Source organism: Humulus lupulus, chromosome X (assembly GCF_963169125.1).
Source record: "Humulus lupulus chromosome X, drHumLupu1.1, whole genome shotgun sequence".
Classification (NCBI taxonomy): domain Eukaryota; kingdom Viridiplantae; phylum Streptophyta; class Magnoliopsida; order Rosales; family Cannabaceae; genus Humulus; species Humulus lupulus.
In genome coordinates this window covers 187799520-187820015 of record NC_084802.1, presented here as the reverse complement: position 1 = coordinate 187820015, position 20496 = coordinate 187799520, and the positions used below count along the sequence as shown (strand labels likewise).

At 32.6% G+C, this 20496-nt stretch overlaps 1 protein-coding gene and 1 long non-coding RNA gene across 7 annotated transcripts; both read right to left on the bottom strand.

Moving 5' to 3' along the window:
* Positions 1–3111: 3111 nt before the first annotated feature.
* LOC133805418 (formin-like protein 18) lies at positions 3112–11333 on the bottom strand. Of its 5 annotated transcripts, none has more exons than XR_009878963.1 (18): positions 10707–11331; positions 9420–10120; positions 9113–9334; positions 7403–9012; positions 7191–7320; positions 6869–6940; positions 6654–6752; positions 6462–6503; positions 6178–6258; positions 6040–6090; positions 5863–5944; positions 5152–5246; positions 4756–4827; positions 4365–4481; positions 4192–4260; positions 4039–4105; positions 3536–3907; positions 3112–3434 (listed from the first exon to the last, which is right to left on the bottom strand). XR_009878963.1 is itself a non-coding variant. In XM_062243597.1 (17 exons), the coding sequence occupies exons 1-17, from the start codon at positions 10777–10779 to the stop codon at positions 3720–3722; spliced, it is 3771 nt and encodes a 1256-aa protein (XP_062099581.1). In that variant the 5' UTR covers positions 10780–11331; the 3' UTR covers positions 3112–3719. The 5 variants fall into 5 exon arrangements, 1 of the variants encoding a protein (XP_062099581.1); XR_009878964.1 differs by having other exon boundaries at positions 3112–3428; XM_062243597.1 differs by having other exon boundaries at positions 3112–3907.
* Positions 11334–18305: 6972 nt separating this feature from the next.
* Positions 18306–19966, bottom strand: LOC133805417 (uncharacterized). Of its 2 annotated transcripts, none has more exons than XR_009878962.1 (3): positions 19300–19966; positions 18952–19035; positions 18306–18517 (listed from the first exon to the last, which is right to left on the bottom strand). It is a non-coding gene; the product is annotated as an uncharacterized LOC133805417 (long non-coding RNA). The 2 variants fall into 2 exon arrangements; XR_009878961.1 differs by lacking the exon at positions 18306–18517 and adding an exon at positions 18654–18795.
* Positions 19967–20496: the final 530 nt, after the last annotated feature.

Here is a 20496-nt window from a genome sequence, read left to right as displayed (position 1 = left end):
GTGACTCAGTCTTACTTGACTTTTGACCATCACTAGCTACTTTCCTTGAACAATTTCTCACCACCTCTTATTCTCTCTGAGCTCAACAACCAATCCCATCCTCTTTTCTCACTTTTGCTTGTCCAGTTGTTTTCTGTGTTCCCACTAATTAAATGCCACGTATCCTTTTTCCCACTTTTTTTTTTCTTTCTATAAATATTTGACTTTGTTTGGAGAAGAAATGACTCGGGACAAAATCTAATGTATTAAAATAAAAAAAATATTGGTACAGTATTTTTTATTTTATTTTTAAATGACAACCTTCGCCCCCACAAAAATAAATAAATGACAACCTTGGCATACGTTACGTGGAGGGAATGGAATCGTCTACTTCCATTTCGTTTCCTGTTACTCGTTTGGTACGGGGGTTTAGTTTGGTGTGAATAAGAATGTCAAATGTAAGATAAATTTATTTTTAATAATTTGAGAGTTTGTGTTTCTACTAATAATTATTAGAATTTTAATACCTACTAATAAATGTCGGATTTGGGCCCACTTTTAGGCTCACTTTTTTTTTTTGCTAAAAAAAATGTGAGGATGGAGAATTGAACTCTCCACCTCCTCTTTAACCATCAATGGACTTACCACCACACCAAATACATTTCTTTGTTTAAATTATAATTTTAGATATTTTTATATACTTTTTAACAATATTTTACACAAAATTATATCAAAGATAATTATTAGAATTTTAATACCTACTAATAAATGCTAAAAATTTAACTAACAAATCTTAAAATAAATTAATATAATTATAAAAATATAAACATTGAAAAAAATAAGACATATATTATCATTTTAATTTATTAATTATTGACAAATAAAAATTTATTATGATTATTAATGTCAAAATATCGGGTTTTTTATCGTGTCGTGCTTTCGGGCTAATTTGTTCGTGCTTTCGTGTCGTGCCTTCGAGCTTGTCGTGCTAAGCCCGTGTCGTGCCATGCCTGGCCCAAGCCAATATTTTTTCGTGCCATGCCTGGCCCAAGCCCATATTTTTCGTGCCGTGTCGTACTCGTGCCTCCCGGGCTCGTGCCGGTTTCGTACCGTGCTCAAAAGCCCGGCCCGTATTTACAGCTCTATTTCCAAGTGGGTCTCATTTTTTAGCTTGATTTGAGGGTAACTTTAACTCCTTTAAACACTTGAGTTTCAAGTTCCTTTAATCTAAATCTCTTCTAACTCTACTTTCCCAAACCTCATACCAAACACCCCTTATATAGTTTGGAGAAAACTTAACATTTTCATTAGGGGTGTTCATAAAATTTTGTAATCCACCCAATCTAATTAACTAATCCAATTTAAACCTAAAATCCTAAAAAAAAAAAAAAGTAACCAAAAAATCCGAACATTTTTCTAACTGGACTGTTTATTACATTGGATGGGGTTAGAAATCAGTGTCTACCCCACCCAATATTACCTAACTCACTTAATTGATTTTTTTTATTCTTTTTTGAGAAAAATATATAATCGATATTATAAACTTAATTTTTTTTTTTTTAAAAGTAGAGATTATGATTGGACTACAGATTGGATTGTATGATGTTTAAATTTTAATTTTGTTTGTTTATGGTGGTTGATTGTATTTAGATTTAGACTTGATTGATTTTAATATCTTATTTTATAGATGAATTCTAATTGAATTAATTCTAAGAAAGATTACTAACATATATAAAAAAATATATATTTATTTTTTAATATAAATTTTCACTAATTTTTAAAAATAAAATCTTTTATTCGTTTTAAATTTAACTCCAAACCTTATCTAGTTTTAAAGATCATTTTTATATGTTTTTTATATTGAATTTGAAAATTAAAAGATTTAAATTAAAAACTTGGGCAGGATAGGGGCATTAAAATAAAATAAATAATGGTAAAGAAGCAGTGATCAGCTTGGGATAAGTGGAGTGGAGACATTGGTATAAATTTGCATCAATATTCGTCTAAAAAAAAGTGCAAAGATATTATTTTTTTGATATATTAAATAATACATTATTTGAAAATAAGTTAAATGACATTAAAGTGCGATTTTTTAAATAATTTTTTTTATTCTATTTTATATTAAATATTGAGGAATTTTTTTAACCGGTAATTTTTTTACTTTATCAGCAAGATACTATTTTTATTTCTCATATAGATAAATTATGATCTCAATTTTTTATATGGTGTTCATTATAATCCTAACAAATTTCTCACATGATTATGAGAAAATCAAGATAATTTATTGTATTGAAAACAATATTCTAAATTTTGGATCGTACGAGTATGACAATTAGTTTTTTTTATTAAAACTATAATTTCTACATAATAAATTATTCAAAGATAAACACACCATATAACAAAAAAAAACATGGACTAACTTGTCCACGTGTAAAAAATTCGATGGTGCAGTCGAGTAAAAAGGCTTAGGCTTATCCTGTATGTACGGTTTCAATTTTTAATTTTTATTTTAGTAGTAATCTAGTAGCACTTTTTTTTAGTTCTATCCCAAGGTTGTCATTGTTTTTTCTTTAAAATAAAAAAGCATGTACCATGATTTATTTTATTGTAACACCTTAATTATTTTTCAGTTTTACTAAAAGGTCAAATTTTCTTCAAATAAAGTCTTATTTGTATAGATGGCTATAATAACGGAATTTATAAATTTTTGTCAATATAATCAAACTGTCATCAGTTATATGTAATTAAGTAATTAAATTTAAATTTAAAACTTACATAATTGACAGCAGTTTAATCAAATTGGTAAATTTTTATTAATTAAATTTGAGTTTAGAGTACCAAATACGTACGATTTTAAAATACAGGGTATCATATGAGCATTACTGAATACAAAAAGTACAAAAATGATACTTTACAAAAACATTGAGTACCAAATGGTTACCTACCCCTATAATAATAATTCAAAACCTGTTTTTTGATTTCGTTAGTTTTTTTTTTCTCGTTCCTGCTGTTTTTTCAAGAACTTGATAACTTTGTATACAAAACAGTGTATTGGATGTAAATTTGGAAAGCAATTAAATAACCATTTACTGCTTTTAAATCAGTTAATTCATATGATCAATGCTTCTTCCATAAATCATCTTGTATTGAAAATTGATAGGAAAGCAAACGGGTCCTAAGTTTCTGATTGACTTGTTAGTTTTTATTCGATCTATTTCACCATAATGAACTACAAAAAATTGAATTATATAACCATTTACATCCCATATACTTGAAGAATTTACAGATTACAGAAGAAGAAGAAGAAGAAATATATATAAGAACAAAAAATAATAATAATAAAATTATGGTAAGAAAGAAAAAAAAAATTATTACATCTAGTTGAGCAACTGAAGATATCTTACGAGTCACTTATGGTTAGGCCAACAATGCTTCCACAAAATCCTGCTCTGTTGCTTCAAAAACAGCGAGTGAGTATACCATGTTATGCTCAGTTCAACCACACAACAGATAACCTTGATGTAAAGCTTCAAAAGTGTAATAAAAAGATACTTACCGTATGTGACCAGCATTATTGGATGATATTAACATTGTCATCAGTCACCAGAAACCCTTATTATTATTATTTTCAAACTTTCAAGTTTGTTCTCCTATAATAGTTGAAGATGTTTTCATTCATTGACCAATTAACTTAACCGATTGGCGAACGGTTCCAGTCATATAATGTAACCACTCAGGTGCTATTTTATGTGCCCACTCTTGAGAGAAGTTTGTATCAGGTGTTGAGGTTCCTTCTTGGAGGCACCCAGCTTCATCTTTTCATTTTCAACCTCCTTTTGTGCCTTTTTCTTTTCGAATTCAAGATGCTTACGGTTCTCACCGTGTGCTCGGATGAACATCCTCACAAAGTTGAGCATTGACGATACGACTGCAATACAATTTATTATCCACACAAATACTTGAAAATAATAACATGATTATACGCTTAACAGACCTGTGATTTTTTCAATGTGATTTATTTTTTCCTAGAAAAATAATAGCAAACGCTACTTAACATACCTTGCTCAAATGGGCAACGAGCTGGATCTTCCCCAAAATAAAGAGCCAATGCATCTGCATTTCGTCCCTGAAAAAACAAATATAGTATTTTATTTTGTAATGATCTTACTTTGAGTTATAAGCACAACACTAGAATAAAACTTAGATGCATACCACACTAGAATAAAGTGAAGCCAACGACCTCACTTCAGCTTCAGCATGACTGAGGAACTCCTTTAATGACTAGAAAATTATCAATGAAAAGTATGTTAGTATATATATATATATATATATAGTTAATTTAGCCATTGTCAGCAATATTTCGCGCCATGTCGATGGCCGAGTACCTTGCAAAAATTTGCTGAGACAGGACCATCATTTTCTGAAGCGGTCAACTCTTGTACAACCTTTTCCAATCCTTTACTAATGGCTTGCATTTCTTCTGCCAAATATTTCAACTGTATCTGCATTATAATAAAATATTTCACCACTCATTAGGGTAAGCCCAGTGGTCAGATCCAAGGTTTGCTACCATCTGGTTTAGGATTCAGGATTTGATTTCTAGGACCTCCATAGCAATATGCTAGAGTTTCCTACCTTCTAAAGATTATAGCATTCAATGATAGGACCATTATAAATAAATAGATGATAAAATATTTTATCCAGATATACCAAATGTCGAAATAAATATTTTTTCCAGGAAAAAAGAAAAAAGGAATAAAGAATACAGCAAAATACCTTAGTTGAACTTTCCAAACTAACAAGATCTTTAGGGAAATCAAGGAGATCTGGCAGCTTTTCAGCTAGAACCTACAGCTTGCCAAAACAGGAAAACAATCATCATAGGTATAGATGAACCATGAAGATAAGCATTAAAAGAAGCTCAAATCTTTACACCAACCAACTAGATCAATGCTTATAATTTTGTATTATCTCTTCTCAGTTCAAGCACAAAAATGAGAAGAAGGCATATTTAATAATGAACTTCTTCATACTTTTTTCTATATTAACCTACATTTGGTAAAAATGCAGATCTGTCTTAACTATCATCCATTAATAATGGAAAAATAGGAAAAGTAAAGGAAGTTGGCTATTGAAATTGTAAGTGTTTGGGTGAAGTTTGAGAGATTTTACCTTACAAAGATAATGCATCAGAGTCATCTTGTTGTTTTGAGCACGTGTATCAGTTAGCTTCAGCAGACTATCGAGTCGAAACCCAATAGCAGAACCTACAATAGTAATATCATAAATTAACTGCTGCTTGCAGAAACAAAAAGAGGGTGGGTTGGGTGGGTGTCAGAGAATTTGAGTGCTCGAAAGTTGCAGGACAGTGCCTATATAAACTGCAACTCCAGTAACTAATGACAAAGAAATAAAAGTGGGCTCCTCATCATACTACAGCTTCCAGTGTATAGTTTACCTTTTCGTTCAGTATTCGTAATTTGCAGCTTGAATGAAATATCACACCACGTAAATAACAGTAAACTGGCCAAAAGAGAGTGGTCTCTGTGGGCAATAATGTCTATTATCTATTCAATTAAATACCTACAACTTTCTTTTATTTAAAAAAGGACTACATAAGTGTAACAATTATATACATGTCAAAGCATGCATTTTATTCAAAAATTTAACTGGGTAAAAGCTATTCATTGCCAGCGAAGCTCTGGCTAATGGGATTTGCAGACCATAAAAAGGGCTAATTTTTTACACTAACCAACCAACCATATAAGCATGCGATTCTTTGCCTAGATGCCTTTCACTAGTGCAGTAAATTTCTCAACAAAGTGTTTTCCACGTACACTACAAATTGCACGAATATGAAGAAGTAATTAGTTACCCACTCACCTCTTGCAGTTCCATGGTTTAGAGCATTGCCAAGAGAAAGAATGGTCTGCATGATCCTTTTCAACTTAACTGAATTTCTGATCTGATAAGCACATCCACAAAATGGTATCATTGAATATGAATCTGATCAAAAGGACAACCTGCAGAAAGAAAAAAAGGAATAAAAAAAATACTCACCTCTTCTGCCACAGAATTGACAATATTCAAATTATTTCTAAGGTCAGATACCTGAAAAAGGGAAGACAATGAACAAACATGTAATGACAAGAAAACACAAATCAGAAGTACCTGGAAATAAATAGATTGTCCACTGACCTGGGAACTAAATTGTATTTTAAATGAGAAAACCCTCAGCTTCGCCTCTACCCGTGGCACTTTCATCAATTCTAAAAAGAACTGTTATAGATTTGCAGAAGTCAGTTCATTAAAAAAAATCCAATTCAACACAAAAATGATTATGAGTATTATTCATTCCCATATTAAAGTTTCCAAGGACGATGGCAAGTTCAGCCATTCATAAACTTGTAACAATTTGAATTTTCAAATATAATGATGGCACCAGAAAATATCCAAGAAAATGAATTTGATGAGGAATTAACCTGTTCGCATTTCCCCAAGTTTTCCTTAGCTCCATTATAATTCTGGGCAGAAAAGAATAATCATAACTTTAGAAAACTATATCAATTATATTATGAAGCTCTGATTGGAATAAAATAATCATACGAAACTTACTTGTTCACATTGTGTCATGGAGAGAGCTATGAATTACAACTGAAAAAAGAAAGTATTACCTTAAGCAAGTCCATCTCTTCTTTTGTTGGACAGAATTTTATGAGGTTCTCAATCTGATCCCCATCTAACGTTGACTCATCCAAAGCAAGTAATGAACTCTATAAGAGGAAAACCATCAAAGGCCAAGAAATCAAGAGAACTGATTAGGGGCCTGACTTCTTAGCTTAAAAGTGTCAAGTAGCATTGTACAGGAAATAAATTAGATATACTTTACCATCAAATCAGGCAGAGGTACTTTCACTTTAGAAAGCATTATTTCACAATTATATGCTCGTCTAAGCTCAATCTACAAAAAATAAAAAATAATGAAAGTTATGCCAATATGCCAAAACAATTTACAAAAATTTGCTCCCTGTATAGAACAATAATAATAACGGGAAGATAAATGCTTTTGCGAGCCAAATTCCCATATGTAATTTTTAATTTTTGCAAGAGTGAGAAAAAATTTAGTAAAAACAAAACATATGCTATTTCAGTCATTAGTAACGAGAACTCTTGCCAGCTACAAATGAAAACATAAGCACAGGTCACAATACCAGTTGAACTTTCTCAGTCTTTGGTCCTGATGCCCGTCGATTTGACTTCCCACCTGGGCTTCCCTGATCTGAATTTGGCACAGCTGCAGAGAAAAGACTCTCAAGTTCTGACCTGTCAAATTCTGGAGCCCTGACATAGACGAGGTGAAATAAGACATCTAAAATCCCTCAAATTATGTGCGAAAAATATTTCTTTTACAATCAACGCTTACTTGGAAGCTTCATCAGTTTTTTGTATCTCATCCCATAGACTTCCTTGCATGGCTCTTGTTAGTTTTAACCAATGATACGGCTTCAGATTAGTCTTTTTAGGTTGAGCTTGATTTCTAGGACTTGGACGTGAGAGGCCACGTCCTTTTCCACTTAATAGAATACTAGAAGGAGGTCCAGGAATTGAAGGCACATTACCGTTACTAACAGCAGAATGAGATTGTGGAGAGGCAGTACTAGCTTTTGACACACCATTGATAAGAGGAGCTGGAGGAGGTGGTACAGCTAGGGTGGTTGCATGCTTTTTACCCACAGAATCCCTTGATGCAGAAGTTGGAGGTGGAGGTGCTGAAGAAGTCATGGAACTTGACTTGGTCCCTAGAGGCTTAGGAGGTGGCGGTGGCGGTGGGGGGGCAGATTTGATTGCTGTGCTCTTCAAAGACAGCAAGGAAGAATTTGAACAAGAAACTGAAGCAGGAGGTGGAGGTGGAGGTGGAGGACAGGGAGGAGTAGAAAAAGAAGTCTTACTAGTGACTGATGGAGATATTATTGGAGGTGGGGGAGGTGGGGTTGGTGCAGAAAATGAGCTTTTAAGATTTGATGATGGAGATGTTCCTGGAAAAGGAGGTGGTATAGGAGGAGTGGGAATGAAATCCATAGCAAGAGATAGGGATTCCCTCAAAGACGAAGACGGTGGTGGGGGAGTTAAGTTCTTGACAAAGAAAGAAGGGGATGCCTCCAATAAAGTAGGCAGATGTGAAGGACAAGGAATTGAAGCTGGCGCAGAAGTATTCAACAATGTGATTTCAGGATAAGTAGCTTTTGTGTTTGGCAGAGAATGTAGAGATTGCAGAGGCGGGGGTGTTGATACAGACACATTATCTGGCTTTACAAGTTTAGGTAAAGTAGAACTAGGTGCTAAAGTCACTGGATGTGTAATTTCCTCTTCCTTATTAGATGCTGCATGGTCATGTAATAGAGCTGTGATTCCAAGAGCAGAGGGCGCACTTTGATATCTCGATATAGGCACTGGTGATCCTTGTAAGGAACTACTGTATGAAACTGGAGAAGACAAAGAAGCTTGAGGTACTCTTTGAGAAATGATCTTAGGCTGGGAGGGCCGTTGGAAAGCAATCTGTAACTCTTGCATATCTGTCTGGTTTTTAGTTATATTTTTGTTCTTCTTCCCAACTGAATTTGTATCTCGCAATTCTTGGCTTTCCATTTTTTTTCTAATAAGATTATCATCTATGGATGGTTCAAACAAGGGCATGGATTGCTTTCCTTGACTTGTGGATCTGAGGTTGTGAATGTTGCTTTCTGATGCCTTTGGTTCAACTTTAACTTGATTAGGAGTTGATTCTCGAAACTCGTTGCCTATTTCAGCAATTTGAGCAGATACACTGTCCAACTTTCCATGTAGGACATTTGATGTAGAGATTTGTTGGAGCACGTTAAGTGCTACATCTGTTTTTGGATCTAGCCAATCCACATTGCAAAATATCTCCTGAACTTTTGCAAAGGCTTCAATGGGAAGACCTTCTTTATCCTCAAGGCCAGGCAAATCAACAGAAACTAAAGACGTGACAGTATCCATCTCTGAAAAAATAACCTTCATTCAAATGCAAAATATTAGTTGTCATTAAAACATTGAATTTGTTGCAATCATAACTTCTAAATAAAAATGAGGACATGTAAGGATAAATGGAAACCTCTGCTCTAAAGTCCTTGGGAAAGTGGTCTTTAGCATTCCATAAGATGTCAATTTCATCACGGTTGAGCATCAAAATGTTTGATCTTATAAAGGCTGTATTGAACATGACTCTAAACATCATTTCTTCTCGTTCCAAATCGTTCTCCAATGTGATGCACTCAAGAACAACATCACCTTGGATATGACAATGGATATCAATTTTCACTAATTCACATTCTGCCTGCAACATGTGAAGGATAAAAATAAAAATCCTCATCAATAAAAGGATTATGCCCATTACATAAGAGTAAGAAGGATTTAATTACCTGCTTGTAGTGCCTAACCAATTTGCTTTTCTTTGGAGTTGAGAACAAAACTTTTGGAGTCCGATCAGCAGCCATGAAAGGATCTTGTCCATATATTCTAAATAGCGGACGACAACCTCCCTCTCCATCCACATTTGGAATGAATCTCAGAATGATACAGTCCAATGTAAGGGCTCTATCCAAGGGAGGCCATTCTGAGCCAACATTTCTTCTTGAGACATATTGGAGATATCTCAACTGTGACGGCATTGGGTTTAATGGGGACATGAATTGAAGAAGTTCCCGAGGCGATTGTTTGTAAATCATGTCCAACGTCTTTTGTTCCCCATTGAATTGCTTCCGATAAATCAATAGGGCAGCTAGCATGAATGCCAAAACTGGCCACCCACCTCGCTCACAATGCATCAAGAGCAAATTTTGCTGCCCAAGTGAAAGCCAACTCTCACTAGATCTCAAGAAATGGTGAACCATTTCCATTGTGAGCAAAGGACAACCTTCATAGTGTCGAGGATAGTCCATTACTGTCATATCATAGTCCGACAATATATTAGCAATTTGGCTTTGGTTATCTCCCTCTCGGAAGTTGAAGACCATAAACGAAGCATCAGGAAAGTGATCACGAAGTTGACCCACTATGCCTCCTATATAGACTTTGTATTCATCTCCTTCCCAAACATCGGTGGTAAAGCAGCAATCAAAGACTGAAAATGCCAAAGAGTAGTTGAAACCACATGACTAAAGCATGTCACCATAAAGCTTCATTAAGAAACCTAGAGGATAAGCTTAGGACATACAAGAAAGCTAGTTCACGCAAGGGTCTTCTCTTCCAATAGATTAATAGTAATTTAACAATTAAATACTAAAAACACAACGACTTCCTATTCATCACATACATTGTCAAATCTCATAAATTTTGTTTCTTTCTCAAAAAAAAATTAAATAAATACGGGAAACGCCATAACTTAAGACAAAGCATTTCACAGTCTCAATTTCCATTCTTAGCGCTTCAAGGACATACTATAGGGATCACTATGCTTCTTTCTCCAAACACATCATGTTAATTAAATACTGTACAACTCTCAGACTCAAACAGTAAATGTGCACACAGTAACCTTCCAGAATGATCAAAACTCAATAAACCACTATCCACTGGCATTAAAGCGTAAAATCCCAAACATGGAAATGAAGTAAAAGATAAATATGGATGAAAATAAATAAACCCTTTTTCTCTTGGACGCTAGACTAACCAAAACTCTCGTGAAATTCAAACTAAATAAGAGCCATTACCGTAAACCCTTTCAGAGATCTCCAGAAGCCCATCTGGTGGCTTCCGATAAAAGAACTTCCTGAACAGCGCCATTGCCTTTTAAGATCAAAAACAAAATACCATCCACGAAAAGAGCCTAGAAAATCTCCAATTCGAGCCACATTGCTTCCAAGCTCAAACCCATCAAAAAAGAAAAAGAAAAACACCCAGATTAAATAACCAAAAAAAGGGTTATGACTGTATAAAGAGAGGGCGTATTGAGGAACCAAAGGTGTGGATTTTGCTGGGTCTTTAAGAAAAGCTTTCTGGGTATTGCTGTTAATGTCTTTCCCTTCACACTCCTTGTGTGTATCAGAGAAACTTAGCTTCCATTCCAATCAAGAGAACGTTGAGCTCTAGTAGGAGAGAGGGAAAGAAAGGAGTAATCTTGTGCTTGTCTAGTGGGGTTTAGAGAGAAAGAAAATGATGGGGAATATTCTAACGCTCTCTGTGTGTTTTAGACGAAGTAAATCAGAGATTTGGGGGTTGTTGAAGGTATCCGAGGTCTCAGGTTTGTCTCTGTCTTTGTCTAATGGTATGAGTGTGAGCCTCTCTTCTCCTCTGTATTTGGGTTATGGAAATTATAGATTGATTGATGATAACGATGTCTCTCTGATTTGATACTTTCCTTTTCTTATTCTTTTTTTATATATATTTTTTATATAACTATACTCAATGTGTACAAACTAAGATTGTGGCACGTGTGTCTGCGTGTCCATTAAGAAAATATTGTGAAAAAAATCTCTATTTTATATGTTTTGTCTTAAAACATAAAGGGCAAAGATAGAAAAATAAATATATTTTAAACTATGCATATAAGCCAAAATCAGTTAGATTTTTTTTTGGATTATATCATTTTGCAACTATGTTTTGCCAAATTAATAGTTTGGATTCTATATTTTATCAAATTAATAATTTACACCTTATATTTTGATAAATTATATTTGAATCGTGTATTTTATAAAATGATTTAAATAGACTCCAAAATTTAATTTTAATTAAAAAATTTTGAATTAAAATTAAAAAATAATTTACTAAACTAACAATTCAAAACAAAATGTCAATCTTTTTACCTAACAATTGTATTATTATATTAAATTTTTTTATTCATCAAAATTTAATTTAAGAGTCTATTTAAACTATTTTATAAAATACAAATCTAAAAAATTATTTATAAAAATACAAAATCCAAATAGATATTCTAATAAAACAAACATACAAAATGGTATAAACTATTTTTTTAATATATCAAGTTTGTGGCTTTATTGGGTATGGTATGATAATTTTTCCAAATAAAAAAAGGGGCATGATTTTTTTTTTTTTGAATGAATAACACATTAAATTATGCTATGTTAGTTTACAAACAAGAAAGTAAAGATTAAATAGTAAAATGGCTAAAAAAGAATTACAAAAAAAAAGTTTAAAAATAGGGAGGGTTTGTCAAATATGAGGTTAAACAAATACGTCTATAAGATGGTTTTAATAATAATAATAATAATAACAATTAAGGGGGTCCAGTCCGGATTTTTTCAATGTATGTTCCCCACTATGTAGTGACTAGTGAGGGGTATTAAAATAAGAAAAGAAATTAGGTAAATATATATTAATAATTTGTTTTACAAATATGGTAGGCCAAGCCAAAACTCATACCCCTTCATTTCACGTCACTCAATTGAAAATCCAACAAAACTAATAATTAATAAACATATTAGTATTTTAATTGGTCAATGTGATATGAAACAATTGGGCATATTAGCTCAAAACATGGCGCATCACCTGGGATTTTGGCTAAGAAAATGCCAAAAAGAATAACAACTACTACTCCTAACTGCTAAGTTGGTCCACCAAATCTTTATAATATTATTTTATGGTTTTACTTTGCTCAAGTGGATAATTTACCACAAAGCATGGCTTTATTCTTTTATTGCCGTTTTTTGGGTTCAAATTTCAAACTTGGGTAAGTAACAAACAAACAAACAAACAAAAAGGTCATTTTTTTGGTTTGGGGTTCGATCGTCCATTGTTGTTGCATCACACTATTACATGGGAATTAGTACTTTGTCCTAACAAAAGTGACTAGATGATGGGAACCGTGATTAGGCACTTCCATTAGTAGAGAGGAAAAGGCTTATTATTTATGCAAATATATAACTAATTAATGACTTAAAAGTGACAATGATTGACCAAACTTATAGATTATATAACTAAGTCAATCGTTTGTCTTTACAAAAACAAAAACAGTACTGTACTTCTGAGATGAGACAGAGACACCCTTCTTTCTTAAGTTTCTTTTTTAGATTCCAATTTTGAGTGGCATTCATAATTCAAACTTGTGAAAATGCCTCTATCTTCACCAAACATGTGTATATATATATATAAACATATGATCCTTGAAGTTTCAACCATGGAGGCTTTGTTGAACGTATAGTACACTACCAGCATCATGAATCATGATGCCGCTCATGATTTCGGGTGATTATAGCTGTTCGCACTATACATATTTCTTTTTGAATATTTTTCTTCTTTCTTGTTTTTGAGGGTGTTTTTTCTTATCTTTTCTTCTCTTGTATATTTTAAAACAATATTATTGTTTTTAATTTTATTACTTTACACTGCTTGAATATTTTATATTTTAATAGTATTATAGATTATTATTGATCGTGAAAATATGATGCGCAAGTATACGTAGTTATGTCAAGTAGTAAATTCCGAAAGAACGGATATCGTCCCACAGAGACTATCTTTCAATTATCACTAATTGATTTTCAAATTCTATTTGATGAATTAAAATTTAAGTGAATAATTAAAGGTAAAAAAAATACTATAAATTATGAACAAAAATTAAAGAACTGGAAACAAAACAATGAATCACTTAATTAAAATTCAATAATAAAAAGTCTAGGAATTAATTTCATCAACTGCTCATTCTATTAATTTTAATAATCAATTCTAAATCTCTTCTTTCTATTCTAATAGTAAGTTAATATAATTGATTCTTATTCTTTTTCAAAATATAAGATCTCAATTTATATGCAGGTTTTCTATATTTTTGTAATAAACTTGAACATATAAAAGACATTAAACATAGAAACCTAATTACTACACAAGTCATACAGGTACTTTCGTCCCAATATGAAACCTATGTCTATAGAATGATAGCATATTCAATTCTCATCTTTCAAATTTTGAATAAAAACCATTAAATCAAGTAAATAGTGATCAAGTATTTACTAGCATGCTACAACAGAAATGAGTATTAGAGGCGGAGGCTTCCGCCGGTAATACATATTACCGGCGGGGGTCCGCCGGTAATACTCGGTCGGTGATTAGGGGTATTACCGGCGGACTGACACCTCGCCGGTATTCTATTAATACCGGCGGATTAATAGGGGCGGGACTCCGCCGGTATAAAACTTATTTAATACCAGCAGTCCCGCCCCTAGTAATCTGCCGCTAATAAATATAATAATTTAAGGAACAAAAAAATAAAATAATAACACCATTAAAATAGGAAACAACTTATAAAAACACAAACAAAATTGAAAAAATATGAAATCCAGAAACAAATCCCATTAAAATAATTTATTAAACAACACAATAAACTTAAGAACATCATAAATCTTGTAGTGGCATTAAAGAAACATCATATAGATTAGAATAGAAAAGAAGTATCAATAAAAAATCATAATAAAATTAAATAAAAATCCCAGTGACTATATTAATTCCTAGATAAAATAAATTAATTCATAAATAACATGATGGAAATAAACTGCAAATAATTGTTCATAAAATCAACCTAAAGAATTCAGATGAAACATAAAACTAATTACAGCAGCCTCTTCTAATCTAGAGTTTCTAAAAATTGAGCCTCCTCGCCAAAATCGCAAAAAAAATGTTCTTAAATAGTTTTCCAAGATTCTCAAGTGAATAGACCATTTTTCCCTTCAAAAAGTGGTTTAAAATCTGCAAAACACATGTACAGCGCTGTGTTTTGAGCGCTGTAGCGCTAAAGTCAGAGCCAAAACGCGTAAAATTTTGTTCACTAACGCTGTAGCGCCCTTTATATAGCGTTGGGGCGCTGCCTTTCAGTTCTTGATAGCGCTGGGGCGCTACTTCCATAATAGAACGAAACTCGTTTCAAACAGCCTGTAGCGTCAGCTCATCATATTTTGATCATAACTCCTTCAATATAAATCCGAATTGAATGATTCAAAAGATATGGAAAGATAAGAGAAATATACACAACTTCTATTTCTATAAGTGTTTCCAGAAATTGAATAAATCATGGTCAAAATATGGCTTGAAGTCTCAGACTTGCGTTATAGAGCATAAACAACGTGTGTTGAGCATCTTCAATGTAGTATTTTCCACACATAATGTCTTGAAACTCCACAATCAACATGAAATCCATTTATTTATCATATTTAACATGTTTCTTCTCATTTCACTCCATATTATGTACTTGCCCATTAAAACCTGAAACAAGCATAAATCTGCGCTAAACAATCCTAAATAACTAAAAATATAACATAAAACAATCTCTAAAACAAACCTAACAATTATTGAAATTCAATGTCAAATAAGTAAATAGGAAAAAAAAAAGTTAAGTTAGTATATATAAAACTGGTGACTGTCTTTTTTGCTATCAACTTAATAACAGAACTTAAAGAAAATAAACAAGATTAACACCGAGATTTTAAGTGGTTCAGGTTATAAAACAACCGTAGTCCACAAGTCTTTAACATTAGTGTTCTAGAAGCTTGTGATGGCAAGCTTCAATTGAGGTTTTCTCGGGCAGCATATAGAGTGCTCTAAGTACAAGAATTTGTAAACCCTATTACAATGATACTCTAGCCCTATTTATAGAGGTTGAGGGTCATTAATATCATTTATTACAAATATTCCTCAATTATTTGGGGAGTTAATTGCTATTCAACCCATCTGAATGTTCTAATTAAGACTGTGGACCCATGCGTATCGCACGAGGCTCAATTTGTAGGTTGCAGCCCACCAACTTCACACGAGACACGCCTCTGACACTGTTAGAATACGGCTGCACGTTTTCTTGTGTTTGGCGTCATTGTGGGAAATATCAATTGTCGAGTGTACGAACTCGACGTCACTACTCGAGGCATCCAAAAAGTTGTCAGACGATCTTGTGGTGGCCCAAGGCTACAGTGATTGACACCTGGTGTTCTCTCCAGGCCCAAGGACAAAACTCCTAGACCTAGAGGACTATTGGGTCAAGAAAATGGGAGGATGATCCTCGGGACGTGGCCTCACTTGGAGACATTCACGCCTAAAAAAGGACCATGGCTCACTGGGAGGAGACTACACTCCGATAAGCTTCAGACGAGATCTACAGAGCTTTATTATCTCTCGAGGAGCCTAATTACTTCTCTAATTACTGCCACGTGTCCAATGATAAAATCACGAACAACATAAACAAATATGGAAACAAGTGATTTTTGTTAAGTATAATGGCACGTTTACTAAAGTATAATTAAAATCATAATAAATCAATGGAAAAATGAATGAGAATAAAATATGAAAGAACCATAATCATTATTTGTAATACGTTGTTTATTAAAATTGTTCGGAAATGGAATCGTAATCATTTTATATTGTTTACATCACCTGAAAATATAATCGGAATGCTTAAATTTGACTATTTTTTTTTTTATTAAGTTGAAGCACAAAAGGAACAAGAAGGCACAGAAATGACTTTCTTTGAAAAAAAATTAGAAGCTGAAGGTAATAAATAATTGTAAGTTCTCCATATGAAATGTTTAACTTTAGGAGGAATCTTAAAGTGCCACAAAGAAGACCACCACTTCTTAATCAACTGAATATTTGAAGAAGAAGAAGGCACCGAAGTGGAAGAGAAAGCTAAATGATAAGCAATTTTAACTGTAAATTAACCTGATGTGGTAAGACTCCAAATAAGACAATCCTCCCTACTAAGAGATGTTAAAGGGACAGCCAGAATTGCATTACCAATGTCATTAGAAAAATAAATTCTCAACTTATCACAGTCCCAAGCACCAAAAGAAGTAATAAACAAATTTTGAAGGTGGATAAGTGGGAGAATTATAAGTTATAAACTTAAAATAAGTGATCTAGTAGCTCTGAATAGTTTGTATTATGTTAGCGTTACATATTTTATAAATAAGACCTCTTTTGAGGAGATCTCTTCCCCAAAAAAGACTCTGCCAAGTGAATGATGGAGCATGATTGGCATCTAAAAAACTAAAATTACTAAAATAATGAGCTTTAAGTAACATGGCCAAAAGAGGATTAGGACACGCCAAGCCTGTTTAGCAAGCAAAGCTTGATTAATGTGAATTGAGGATCTAAATCCTAACCCCCTAAAGAACTTAGAATTTAGAATTTAGAGTTTTTTTTTCCAAAGATTCCCACCAAAATCTGGCCATAAGAGACTCAATTTTATGACATGTGCTTACAGGCAATCTAAAACAAGACATGGCAAAAGAAGAAATAACTTGAACAACTGCTTTCAACAAAATTTCCTTATCAGCTCTAGAAAAACAGCTAAGATTCCAAGAAGTCATAAAAGAAGTGACCTTATCTAAAAGAAAATCAAAAGAAATTTTCTTAGACCTATGAAAACACTTGGGAGACCTAAGTATTTACTTATGAAAGACTTGTCTTCTAAACCTAAAATATCTAGAAAACATCGAGAATCAGAAGGAGGGGTATTAGGAGAGAAAAGAACAGAAGATTTAAAGAAATTAACTAACTGACCCAACGCCCTATTATAAATATCTAAAGTATCCTTAATAGCATTGCAAGAGTGGACATCAACACAAGGGGAAAAGAAGGCTATCATCTGCAAACAGCAAATGGGAAACTGAGAAAGTTCTACGATAAATTTTAATACCATTAAACAAATTCAATTGCCCCTTTAATCTAATAGCAGAAGAGAGACCATCGAAGCATAAAAGAAATAAATAAGGTGAGAGAGGATCACCTTGATGAATACTTTGAGAAAGGAGAATAAGACAACTAACATGTCCATTAATACAAAAACTAATAGAAATTGAAGTTAGACAACTCGATTAAAGATACTAATCTAGAAGGGGAAATTTTAAATGAAGCATGAAGGCTCTAATAAAAGCCCATTCAACTCTATCAAAATCTTTGGTCACTACTACAAAAACGGGTTTTCCCGACAGTTAATACGTGTCGCCGTTGTTGGCAATGCCGACAGTTAATACATGTCATCATTGCTGGCAACGCCGACAGTTAATAGGTGTCACCGTTGCTGGCAACACCGACAGTTAATACGTGTCGTCGTTGCTGGCAACGCCGACAGTTAATAAATGTCGTCGTAACATTAAATTTATATATATAATAATTTTTCGATATATATTTTTTAAAACTTTTAATTACATTTTTAACAATTGAAGTTTGATATAAATTTAAATAAAAAAATTACTCACATAATTAATTATTATTGCCATAACTTGTAAAAAAAATTATATTTATCATAATAAAAATTCATATACATACAACATTTATTCATACAAGTGAAATGTAAATAATACATTAAATCCCCATGAGACTAAATAATTCTCAATGAAAATTCATTATAATTCTCAATAAAAATTCATTATTCTCAATGTAAATAATACATCAAATCCTCAATGTACATAATTCTTACAAGCAAAAAAGAAAATAATACCCAACAACTTGAAGAAGAATTTCTTGTTGCCTTAGTTCTCTTATATAATTGTCTTAGTTCTCTTAAATATTCAAGTAGAGTTTTAGCCTACAATACAGAATAAACACCATTAAAGTCAAACCAAAACTAAAATAAATAGAGAACTTGAGGTTGTAGAAGAAATAAAAAGGATGAATGTAGTTTTCAGTCACAAAAATGATTTATATAAAAATTGTATTTTTCTTATCAATCTGGATAGCCTCATGGCTTAAGTAATTAGTCTTAGTTCTTTAAACGAAGGAATACATACCTGTCAGTCTCAATTTAAAATTCAACTAAGGTGATGCTCGGCATTATCTCCATAGTAGTAAACTAGAGACTAATAGCTACAATTTAAAAGACAAAATCGTAAAAGAAACTCAGTATGGGTGGAAAGGAAAAAATAAATATCACTAGATAGCTGGAAAACCAAAACTACTTTTCAACCACGAACCAAGAGGAAAAATTGAAAATAATTTTACTTGTTAAATTAAGAGAAGTACCTTGAACACTTCAGCAAGAAATGAAATAGTTGCATAGTCATACATGTACTTGCCATTGCTTTGGGAAAGAGTAGTCAATATTCCCTAAATTATTTATAGAAATAGAGCATATATAAAATGCTTTGAAATAACATATATAAAATAAAGAATCGGAATATAAAATGCTTTGAATAAAATAATGGCAATCTCTCTTAAAATTCTAACATCAACCTCATATAATCACCTTTTTTCAATAAGACAAATTGTTGAATACTTTAAACTTTCAAGCCTAAAGGTTCCTTGTGTCCTGTGTGCAGTCTTAAAACAGGTTGTAAATAAATGTCATGCTAAAAGCTCACCAACACATACCTGGAAGAGTGTGAGTTGGGCAGATAGAGTTGTAGCTTCTGTTTGAAGAGTCTAAACTTTTCGCTCCTGTATATAGCGAGCTTTCCTCTCCTTTGAGCGAGCAGCAGACTGCCGATTAGCCAGTATCCTTTATCATATAATGAAAATGTCAGGGAAAGAGAGCATACTTAGAAATATAAAATTAATACAAGATATAGAACTAAAAATATAGTTGTATTTCACCAATAATGCATGGATCTATTTAGTGCCAAAATCTCAAGTAATTCAGAAACTTCTCAAAAGAATCATATTGTCCTTAACTTATTATCCAAAACCTTTTTACAAAACAATATATTTAATTAATTGCCTGCCAAAGATCTTATCCTATAAAAGGTTATATAGCATGAAAATTTCATCGAATTTTCATAGTCCCATCTTTTAACTAGTGTTATATTCTTTTTGCTAAAAGCTAGGAAATCTCTATGATGATGGCTACCTTTTCATGACCTCAATTGCTACCTACAGCCGTTCAAATATCAATATAGAACAAATACTGCACTATTACATCCTCTTGGATGCTAAATATTATAAATCATATTTTCAACAGTTTCTAGCCTAATCCAATAGTTAATAAGCATGATATAAAGCAGTTACTTCGCTATATTCTTTACTGAAAAATGAAACAAGCATACATGGTGTAACGCCCTACTTCCTTAGAGTCGTTACTAAGTGAGTTTAAAATGTGCATTCAACTCGCTAATCGAGGTTTTAGGTCAAGAAGTGTAATTAAACCATAAACAGAGTTATAAACTTTAAAAATAATTCCATTTACTGAAAAACATAAAGTGTTTGACACTTGGGATCCCAAAATACTGTTTAGAAATATTTACAACATATAAGTACAAACCAAGTCGACTAGACGACAAAATTTAGGTTTTAATACAATCATCTCTCAAAACCACTACCTGTGGCAGCCAGGCAGGCCAAACATGTACGCGCCACTTCACGCTCTCCGTACTCATGGTTGGTCGATCTTCCCCTTGCCTTTACCTGCTGATAACTCTACAAAATAGAGTTATTTTACCACTTTTTATGTGCTAATTGTTGCTTAATTATTGAGTTTTTAATTTATTTATTAAGTTTTTAAGTAATTTTGAATTTAGTAGTCCTATCATGATTTTATATAATTTTGTGTGTTTTTATAAGTATTTTGTTGTA

Excerpts from the sequence above, each read along its gene's own strand:
- LOC133805418 (XM_062243597.1), bottom strand. The coding sequence starts at position 10,779 with ATGGCGCTGTTCAGGAAGTTCTTTTATCGGAAGCCACCAGATGGGCTT. Across the intron at positions 6,091-6,177 it reads AAATACAATTTAGTTCCCAG|GTATCTGACCTTAGAAATAA; the intron begins GTCAGTGGACAA and ends TCCCTTTTTCAG. Across the intron at positions 4,261-4,364 it reads TCTCAGCAAATTTTTGCAAG|TCATTAAAGGAGTTCCTCAG; the intron begins GTACTCGGCCAT and ends ATAATTTTCTAG.